Source organism: Oncorhynchus clarkii, chromosome 32 (genome assembly GCF_045791955.1).
Source record: "Oncorhynchus clarkii lewisi isolate Uvic-CL-2024 chromosome 32, UVic_Ocla_1.0, whole genome shotgun sequence".
In the NCBI taxonomy this organism is placed as follows: Eukaryota; Metazoa; Chordata; class Actinopteri; order Salmoniformes; family Salmonidae; genus Oncorhynchus; species Oncorhynchus clarkii.
The window spans coordinates 23,866,269-23,877,664 of NC_092178.1; the positions used below are offsets into that span (position 1 = coordinate 23,866,269).

General features: G+C 41.7%; 1 protein-coding gene across 20 annotated transcripts in view; it reads left to right on the forward strand.

The window, feature by feature from the left end:
* Positions 1-7,217, forward strand: part of LOC139392081 (thyroid hormone receptor beta-like) — a 118,388-nt gene extending 111,171 nt beyond the window's left edge. For 19 of the 20 annotated variants that reach the window (XM_071139788.1, XM_071139790.1, XM_071139787.1 and 16 more), the window contains one exon: positions 2,492-7,217. In XM_071139788.1, coding sequence (XP_070995889.1) covers positions 2,492-2,733 — 242 coding nt within the window. In that variant the 3' untranslated portion in view covers positions 2,734-7,217. Of the gene's footprint in view, positions 1-1,213; positions 1,291-2,491 lie in introns of all 20 variants that reach the window. The other variant, XM_071139782.1, reaches the window with a different exon arrangement.
* The last annotated feature ends 4,179 nt before the right edge of the window (positions 7,218-11,396 follow it).

Genomic DNA, 11,396 nt, shown 5'->3' on the forward strand with positions numbered 1-11,396 from the left:
ATTCTTGATCAGTATGCTGCTGGAAAAAACATATGTGTTATGGCTTTACACCCCATGCTTTGTGGATAAAGAGTTACCTGTCTAACAGAACACAGAGGGTGTTCTTTGATGGAAGCCTCTCAAATATAATCCAGTTAGAATCAGGAATTCCCCAGGTCAGCTGTGTAGGCCCCTTACTTTTTTCAATCTTTACTAACGACATGCCACGGGCTTTGAGTAAAGCCAGTGTGTCTATGCGGATGACTCAACACTATACATGTCAACTACTACAGCGACTGAAATGACTGCAACACTTAACAAAGAGCTGCAGTTAGTTTCAGAAATGGTGGCAAGGAATAAGTTAGTCCTAAATATTTAAAAAACTAAAAGCCTTGTATTTCGGACAAATTATTCACTGAACCCTAAAACTCAACTAAATATTGTAATGAATAATGTGGAAATTGAATAAGTTGAGATGACTAAACTGCTTGGAGTAACCCTGGATTGTAAACTGTCACGGTCAAAACATATCAGTAGCTAAGATGGAGAGAAGTATATCCATAATTAATCGCTACTCTGCCTTTTTAACAACACTATCAACAAGGCAGGACCCACAGGCCATAGTTTTGTTGCACCTGGACTATTGTTCAGTCGTGTGTTCAGGTGCCACAAAGAGAGACTTAGGAAAATTACAATTGGCTCAGAACAGGGCAGCACGGCTGGCCCTTAAATGTACACAGGGCGCTAACATTAATGATATGCATGTCAATCTCTCATGGCTCAAAGTGGAGGAGAGAATGACTTCATCACTACTTGTTTTTGTAAGAAGTGTTGACATGCTGAATGCACCAAGCTGTCTGTTTAAACTACTAGCACACTCAGACGCCCATGCCTACAAGACATGCCACCAGAGGTCTCTTCACAATCCCCAAGTCCAGAACAGACTATGGGAACCGCACATGTCTACATAGAGCCATGACTACATGGAACTCTATTCCACATCAGGTAACTGATGCAAGCACGAGCATCAGATTTTAAAAAACAGATAACAATATACCTTACTTAACAGCAGGCACTGTGAAGAGAAACACACAAAGTTACAAGTAAAATTGTTGTATGGTGGTATTATACATTTGTATTGTAGATATGTAGTGGTGTAATAATGTTATATGATGTACTGTTTTATCTTTTGTTTTATATGTAATGTATGTGCCTTAATGTGTTTCGACCCCAGGAAGAATAGCTGCTGCCTTTGCAACAGCTAAAGAGTACAAATACAAATTGGCATTGTTGAATTGGATTCTCATAATGGTAAGCTAGGACTGAAGGTTTGCTTAGCTAAACTAGGAAGTCTGTTTGTTTGGTTACCACAATAACTACTGTAGCTAGCTATCTAGTAAACTTGCTGGCTACTTCAGTGAATGTTGAACATATTTCTAGCAGCAAATGTGTTCAATTATAGCCATGGTATAAAAGGGATAATCAACTCGGAACTCTATGCGTTCTCTTGGAAATAATTATTTTCCATAGAACGCATAGCCCCTCATTGATTATCCCTTACTTATTACTTCTGATGTACACTTCACTTGTACACAATAAATATGTATATATTAGATATATTTATTCATATACAATAAATTATTAGCAAAGTTCCTGTAGCTTACCACATAAAACCAAGAGCCAGCCTCCCGTGAGACATGTAACAAAACAGTCGGTAAGCAATGAATCTGTCGGTAAAGCCAGTAAGTCAGTGTCTGCCATCCATGTTTGATTAACCACAGTCAGTCACACGTCATTACTGCAATTAAACAGTCAGTAAAACCTTGGTAAGTGTCAGTAAAGCCCAAAGCCAGTAAGTCCGTGTGTGCCGGCCTGTTTTCATGTGTGATTAACCACAGTCAGTAACACGTCAATACACTGCTGTTAACTTCCACCAGAGGTCTTTTTAAACCCATTAAGCCAATCTTTTACATAGCGATCATCAGGGATTACAGAGCCCACCCTAGGAAAGGAAACCATCTAATGATGAGACTACAATAGCCGTCCGGGGGATTGACGTTCAAAATCAATAGCTTTGTGCAGGGTCCACACATCTCCCTCCCTCCGTCTCTAAGACAATACCTTCTCTGTTTTGGAAGCCATCGATCTATCATATCCCCATGCACAGATTGTCTGCATTGACTTTTATTGTTGTGAAATCAATGGCAAATGCGAGCCAATCTGCTATTTGTTCTAATAATTCTGTAGCATACTCAAAACTCAATATTTTATAAATCGAATGTTCTGTAAATCTATCGCACATGCAACCCCTGGAGTGATTAAAACAAGCTAGCAACAGATTACAGGACATCCGATTAATAAAAGTATTGAGTTTTAAAGGTATAGAGTCTATCTCCAATGAGATTGTGTTTGTACATTAGGGTTGGATTAGTATATAGTATTTTTCCATCTACGCGACAGTACTAACATACAGTACAGTATGAAAACTCTCTCTCCCTCCCTCCCTCCCCAGACCGTCCGGGGCTGACCAGCGTGGAGCGTATTGAGCGCTGTCAGGAGGAGTTCCTTCTGGCCTTTGAACATTACATCAACTACCGCAAACACAAGGTGGCGCAATTCTGGCCTAAGCTGCTGATGAAGGTGACGGACCTGCGGATGATCGGGGCGTGCCACGCCTCCCGCTTCCTGCATATGAAGGTGGAGTGCCCCAACGAACTTTTTCCCCCACTCTTCCTGGAGGTCTTTGAGGACTGACTGACAGACGCGCACGCACACACCCTGCCATGGTGTGTGTGTTTGTGTGTGGTCGGGGTGTGTGTGGGCGCCTGTCGGGGGCTACGACAGTGGGCCTCAGAGTGGCTCTAGGTGTCTTGGGACACGTTGGAACTCTCATTAGCACTACTGAGTCATTTCATTCCATAGCTTTGGTATAGCCTAGCTTCTCAGCCTAGTTCTTATGGATGGAACCATCCCTTACGATGCGGGTACAAGTGAACAGCATTTTCTTTTGGTTTTTATTTTGTAAATGTTTCACCTCTCCTCAGTTACTTCTCTATAGGTTTTTTGGGTTAATTGTACAGTCAGTCAGTCGGCTTATTTGTGATTATGTCTAGTTGTTGTCGTTGACAGCGCTCGTTCAGTCAGTCATATGAACCATGCAACTTCTAGTGTTTCATTTTACTCCAGTTTATTATTGAGTGCCGACTCCACCAACCCTGAGAAGGTCAGTACTGTACAAGACAGTGACCGACAGCAGAAGCCAGTTAACCTGGATTATTCCATTCCCTTCCTTTTCGTATTCTCTTCCTACGAGACTTCCCCAGTCAGGGGATGTGTAGTAGCTTTCATATAGGTGTCCCTCTGGTGCTGGTGTTCTGTGAGAGCTATATCTATACCTGTTCAATGCTGCCATTCTAACACACTCTTACTGTACTCACATCATTCACACCATAGAAATAGTCAATGTTCTGTAATGGGTATGGCTATTCTTATTCTAATTCTATTTCTATGATTCACACCACAAGCTCCCACCTTGAGTAAACCTAGGCCCATTTCTAAACAATGGCAAGGCACAACACTAAACAACTCATCCATGTAGAAAAAGCTAGCTAAAAGACGGCTTGTTTCTCCTCTTCTGTGTTAAACCTAAACGATCAGGACAGATATATAAGCACACTTTGACACGAAGTCAGGAAAAAGATTAAAGCCATTCAATAGCTATTTCTTTTTTTTCATGATGCCACTCATGCAGTGCCAAAAAAAATTGGGAATTCATCCAATCATTTTGGATCGTTTCCCGGAACCAGGATGCATGATCTAACCTGATCTGATTGGCTATCAGTGACTTCTTCTAGAACCTAGAACATGCTTCCGGCTCTCATTCACGTTCTAGAGTGTAGACTTGCATCATGAAAGAACGTTATTGAAACAGAGAGAATGTTTTTGTAGTTGTCACCATGGCGTGTAGTTCCTGAGCTACAGATGGACAAATCAGACAGACAGACACTGTGAGCTGTGATGCTGGCAGAAATTCTTCCTGCTGTCTCACAAGATTCCATGGGAACTTTTTAACTATGTTCAAGCGTCATATTATATTCTCAACATGTGAGTTACTGAAAGTGATCATGATCCTCCTATAAGGACTGGTTGTTGCTATGATACTTGCTAATTGGCTGATTCATGCCTGTATGAATGACATGTGGGTAGAGTCAGGGGGTCAAACCCTTTCTATGTTGACCACAGTCAATGGAATTCTGAGTCAGAGGAGAGAATCGCTGCCACTAGGGGTGTCACACCCTGACCTTAGTATTCTTTGTTTTCTTTGTTATTTTAGTTAGGTCAAGGTGTGACAAGGGGTGTATTGGTACACTATTTATACCGAAACGTTTGGTACGGGGACCTCGGTTCGGTCCACACTGTGAACCCGAATGAATAGATACAAAATATCTTAAAACAATAAACTACTAGGCCTATAGGTTGTATGCCTCTTGAGTAAATCTGAGCTGAAAAAAACATTTCAGGCTATTCCGTTAAAACAACTAGAGCCTATGCACACATTGTAGGCCAATTAAAATGAGAATGTTAATTGGCTCATTTCAAACTGTCCTTTTGTGAGGCGCAGCCGGGAGCTAGTTCTGTACGATGGCAAGTGGTGGGGTCGATAAACCAGGAGGATTCTCCATCGACAGTTTGGGAACATTTTGGCTTCCCAGTAGATTACAATGGCGGTGGACAGAGAGAGTATATCGCCACTGCTCAAACAGAATAGCCTATGCAGCTGCCAACACCTCAAACATGTTGACACATTTACGCCAACACCATCCCAATATTCTTACCATAGGAGCAAAACGGAAAGGCAAAAAAAACAAAACAATTTTGTCTCTCCTCTGCATTCAAGCAGCCCCCCGCAACTGATTCTGACTGGGCCAAAGAATTTCTAAGAGCGATAGGTATGTTTATAGCCACGGATATGCGCCCATTCTTGGTGGTTGAGAACAGGGGTTTTCAGCACCTCATGAAAGTGCTTGAGACACTACGAAATTCGTACTCTTGCACCCATTTCAGCGGGTAGTACCCACTCTATACAAGCAAGCTAAAGACAAAGTTGTCAATGAATTGGCCAATATACCCTGTGTTGTGCTTACTACAGATGGATGGACCTCCAGGGCAACAGATAGCTACTTAACAGTGACACCCCATCACATTACCCGGAGTGGGAAATGAGAAGTATCGTGTGCCCAATTTGAGAGACACACAATTGCGTCCTTTTGTGTCTTTGTAAGAAAACATTATAGCATAAGTCTCTCTATATACAATGTCTGAGCCATATTTACATATTGATTTCACACATTAATTGCACTTTTTAGTGTTGTTGTTGATCAGTAAAAATACTGTGTTGGTATTCCTGATGGTGCTCTCATCAGGCATTATATGGAATCAGGAATACCAACACTTTGTATTTTCTTAAATAAACCAAAGTTAACTACAGTAAATGTTAGCCTGTCATTTTCCCCACTGTACCGAAACCCAATGGAATCGTGACCCCAAAACCACAATACATACAGAACCGTGGGTTTGGTGAACCATTACACCCCTAGCTGCCACATTCATAAAAAAAAAATGATGCAACATCAGCAGGGTACAGAGAAAAACTTGATGATAAAAAAAAAAGCTCTTTATTTTGGTTGTATATTTCTTTTAAAAAAAAGTTGTATGATATTGTGGTTTGTTTGCAACAGTTAAAAAAAATGTATAAACTTTGCGTAAAAATCCAACTATTATAAGCTTCACACTACTCCTCAAAGCAGCTTGTGTTTTCTCTGTAAAAGTGATGCCTTTCATAAAGCAATAGACTTCGCAGTGTTTAAATGACTAGGACCTCACAACTCACACAAACTGCACAGTTAACAATGCGCAGACAATCAGAGAGACAGACAGGTAATTGGAAACAGGAAGTGGCGCAGGGTCCAATTACTTCCTGGTTTACAAGTTGAATGGGGACACGGGCTAAGTCAATGGCCCTAGAATGAGTTGTGACAATCAGCATATTTGAGGCAATTTGTTTGAGACAGGCAACGGCGGCGCAGAATGGCAAGTCTTGATCACATAATGAGTAGTTATTTGGAATGCAAGGTGATTTATAGTCGTCGGTAGTTGATCTCAAACATGCACTCTGCCGAATGTCACCTTATTCCACAAGATACTTCTTAAAGCGCCAGTGTGGTATTTTCTCTCGCAAGAGTGGTCACTCTTAATAACTCAGTTACAAACCAATAACAAATGTTGCACCAATAGAAAATAAGCTATTTTACAGTACTACAGAGGATAAGGATGTATATTTTCAGACTGCAGAATTTTTTTACAGATATTGTATGCATTATGAACATTTTACTGTTTTACGTAAATACCGGGAAAAAACAATCTTTCTCTCAATTTCATTGCAAAACCACAATGACATACTGTTCTAGATTTGCTTTAGATATGTGAACATCATGAACTAGTAAGATTCATAGACGGATTGAAGTGTTAGTTTCACCTTGACAAAATATCTGTTGGTTACTGTATGGAACTATATCAGTGGTGGCTGGTGGCACTTTACATAGGGAGGACAGGCTCATAGTAATGGCTGTAATGAAATGAATAGTGGTCTCAAACACATCAAACATCTGGTTCCCATGTGTTTGATACCATTCCATTCACGCCATTCATTATTATGAGCCGTCCACTCGTCACCAGCCTCCTCTGAACTCAACATATACTATACTGCAAAGTTGGCCAGGACAATTTGAATAAAAACCAGCTCCATTTCTGAAAGCCAAGCAAATCCACTCACTGTTAAAAGAATAACAAATTATTTACTTGTGTGTTTTCTTGACTTAATGTTTTAGCAGACAAATACCAACAATATGTTGTTCATGATGTAGTAAACGTTTATCAATGATATCCGGAATATTGGATGACAAGTCTTTGGAGAGAAAGAGTGAGAGAATGAACTTGTGGTGTTAGTGTAATTGATTGAGAATGAGTCTGTGGGTGTAGTGTTTTTGTACCAAATTGAAACGTGTTGCACACAGCGTTGCCTATGGAGTTGAATCTGACCTGTTTTGACTTGGGTACCCTGGAAGAAAAGACAAGTTGCACAAAAAATATAATAATTATGAATTTGGATCCTCATGATTATGATGCCATTTGCACGTAATGTGAATTGGATCTTGAGAATAAAGATGGTTTTAAGAAAATGTCCTCTGAACAGTTTTTTGTTTGTAAAATGTGTCTTACACCACGGTGGCAGGTAGCCTAGCGGTTGATAGCGTTGGGCCAGTAACCAAAAGGTCACTGGTTCAAATCCCCTAGTCAGCAAGGTGGAAAAATCTGCCATTCTTCCCTTGAGCAAGACAGTTTAACCCCCAACAACAGATGCTCCCCGGGAGCCGATGACATTGATTAAAGACACATTTCGGTTGAATGTAATTTAGTTGTGCAACTGACTAGGTATCCCCCTTCCCAAAGGACAAATTCAAAATGTCGCTCACAGCAAAGGGAACAAACAAAAAGTCACTTCAACAACCAAAACGGAACATTTTTCAAAAGGTGCGTCCACTGAAAGTTGGCACACAACTAATAAGGGGTTTCTAAAAGACACACACCATGAGTGCACATTAAATTTACCCCAGAGAAAACAAACTAAAGGAGCAATATGGAGCAAGGGAAAACAAAACTCGGGCTTCTTCCTGGCTAACTAACGTGCGGTGTAGCTCTCCCAACATGTCCTCTCCAACTGATGCACTGAGCCAGCACAGGTGAAACACATCCTCACTAATGGGATGACTCGCACCACAGATGTAACACATACTGACCAATGAGGTGACTCCAATCAGTGCACGCCTCAGCTAACATGCTAACCAACTTCGAAATAGAGAAACCGAAACACGTAACACAAACAATCTTTGGATTAGATTTTCGACAGTCAGATCTACTATATACTGATCATGATATTGCGGTGAAGATGGTGTTTAATGACAATTCAGTTCATGAGTCAATGTGATAATTGTGCAAATCCCCTGCCATCCATGAAAGGCTCAGAGCGCTAAAAGCTGCTCTCTTTTTCTATTTTTTATTTTGTAATTTTACCCCCTTCTCCCCATTTTCGTGATATCCAATTGGTAGTTAAGTTCTTGTCTCATCACTGCAACTCCCCAACGGGCTCGGCAGTGGTGAAGGTCGAGTCATGCGTCCTCCGAAACATAACCCACCAAGCCGCGCTGCTCGCTTAACCCGGAAGCTAGTGGCACCAATGTGTCGGAGGAAACACCGTTCAACTGACGACTGAAGTCGGCGCCCGGCCCGCCACAAGGAGTCTCGCTAAAGTGCAATGAGACAAGGAAAGCTCCCCGGCCAAACCCTCCCCTAACCCGGATGATGCTGGGCCAATTGTGTGCCGCCCTATGGGACTCCCGGTCACTTCCGGCTGTGACACAGCCTGGGATCGAACCCCAGTCTGGAGTGATACTTCAATGCTGCACCACTAAAAGCCTCTCTTGAATGAAACTGAAGTGCTACAGGTGTGGGATCTTAATTTGATCCCTTTCTCACAGCAGAAGAATAATCCTGCAGCAACAGGAAATGTGAATTATTGTGTGGATTATAATTAATGGGCATTTTTGTAGGGGTTGATACATTTTTGGTTGGGGCAAATCAAGTCTGGCATTTTAAAGTGGAAATTACAAACTTTAAAAGCCTTTTTAAACCTTATACACTACAAATGTGCATTTCCTGCACAACAGGGTGATCAAATTAAGATCCTACACCTGTAGGGCGACCAGCTCTAGGAAGAGTCTTGATGGTTCCAAAAAGGATGGAGGCCACTGTGTTCTTGGGGACTTTCAATGCTGCAAAAATATTTTGGTACCCTTCCCCAGATCTGTGCCTTGACACAATCCTGTCTCGGAGCTCTACGAACAATTCCTTTGACCTCATGGCTTGGTTTTTGCTCTGACATGCACTGTCAATAAAGCTACATTTTGTTCAGTGGTTCATTTTCTATAAACAGACAGACACAGACAGCTACAGGATCAAAGATTCACCTTGTATCTGCTGTCTGTAAAAAAAAAAAAACTATTCTTTCGGTTGGTTATTAGAGCAACACTGCTCTCTGCTGGTGGAAGGTTGTACCAGGCCCAGGGATGATGGCGTCATTCTGGTGTTATGATGATCGATGCTTGGCTGCCATTTAATAAATAATAAAAAATAATCTTGCTCTTTTGTCCATATTAATCTCATCCACTATATCTAAGAGTTTTTGGCTAGAGCGCATGTGCCAATACCAGATTGGGCACATTCGTTATAAAACACCATTTTTGGGGTGACAAAACCACCAGCCGAGTAGAAAATGCGTTGGAAACCAAACTTGTATTTTTTTTATCTAACTAACTCCATAAAAGTTATTTTTTGCGCACTATGCCCCGAATTAAACGTTCGGGTGGAGATCTAAGAAATGAAGGTGTGGTACCTTAATTCCCTCATAATTCAACCACCTTTATGCACGACAAAACCGTGAATAAGGTCTAGCGATCCTGCCTGTTGCAAGTGGGAAAAGCATCTTTTCCTCATAGAAATAACAGAATTCTCCATGCACTGTAATGGAGAAGGCCGAGGTAAATTACTAATCAGTTTATACACTATGCCCTCCGACAAACCATCAAACAGGCAAAGCGGAAATACAGGACAAAGATTGAATCCTACTACACCGGCTCTGATGCTCGTCGGATGTGGCAGGGCTTAAAAAATATACAAAAGGAAACCCAGCCGCGAGCTGCCCAGTAATGCGAGCCTACCAGATGAGGTAAATGCCTTTTATGCTCCCTTTGGGGCAAGCAACACTGAAGCATGCATGAGAGCACCAGCTGTTACGGACGACTGTGTGATCACGCTCTCCGTTGCCTATGTGAGCATTAACAAGGCCGCGGGGCCAGACGGATTACCAGGACGTGTACTCAGAACTTGCACGGACCAACTCCAATTTGCATACCGCCCCAACAGATTCACAGATGACGCAATCTCAATCGCACTCCACACTGCCCTTTCCCACCTGGACAAAAGGAACATCTATGTGAGAATGCTGTTTATTGAGTACAGCTCAGTGTTCAACACCATAGTGCCCATAAAGCTCATCAATAAGCTAAGGATCCTGGGACTAAACACCTCCCTCTGCAACTGGGATCCTGGACTTCCTGACGGGCCGCCCCAAGGTGGTAAGGGTAGACATCAACACACCTGTCACGCTGATCCTCAACACTGGGTTATCTCAGGGGTGCGTGCTTCCTGTACACCCTGTTCACCCATGACTGCATGGCCAAGCACGACTGGCTACCCGGACTATTTGCATTGTGTGTGCCCCCCCAACCCCTCTTTTTAAGCTGCTGCTACTCTGTTTATCATATATGCATAGTCACTTTAACCATATCTACATGTACATACTACCGCAATCAGCCTGACTAACTGGTGTCTGTCTGTATGTAGCATCGCTACTGTATATAGCATGTCTTCTTACTGTTTTATTTCTTTACTTACCTATTGTTCACCTAACAAATGTTTTGCACTATTGGTTAGAGCCTATAAGTAATCATTTCACCGTACGATTCACACCTGTTGTATTCGGCGCACATGACAAATAAACTTTGATTTGATTTGACTCCAACACCATCATTAAATTTGCTGATGACAGAACGCATCTACTTCCTGAGCGGTATGACGGCTGCGTGGTCCCATGGTGTTTATACTTGCATACTATTGTTTGTACAGATGAACGTGGTACCTTCAGGCGTTTGAAAATTGCTCCCAAGGATGAACCAGACTTGTGGACGTCTACAATTTTTTTTGAGGTCTTGGCTGATTCTTTTAATTTTCCCATGATGTCAAGCGAAGAGGCACAAAGTAGGCCTTGAAATACATCCACAGGTACACCTCCAATTGACTCAAATGATGTCAATTAGCCTATCAGAAGCTTCTAAAGCCATTACATAACTTTGTGGAATTTTCCAAGCTGATTAAAGGCAGTCAACTTAGTGTATGTAAACTTCTGACCCACTGGAATTGTGATATAGTGAATTAATTTGCCTGTAAACAATTGCAGGAAAAATGACTTGTGTCATGCACAAATGTCCTAACCAACTTGTTAACAAGAAATGTGGAGTGGTTGAAAAACTAGTTAATGACTCCCAACATAAGTGTATGTAAACTTCCGACAGTATCTCATGTTTCCAGTAATGTCTTTCTCTCCCTGCTGAAAGTTGAACAAACCCAAAACTATTTTTCAATTATATAATGGTTGAGTGTGTGTGTCCTGAATAGAACTTCTAAGAATCAAGCTCTTCAAGTGAAAGTCAATTGAACTGGATCTGTGAAGGACTCACGCTTGT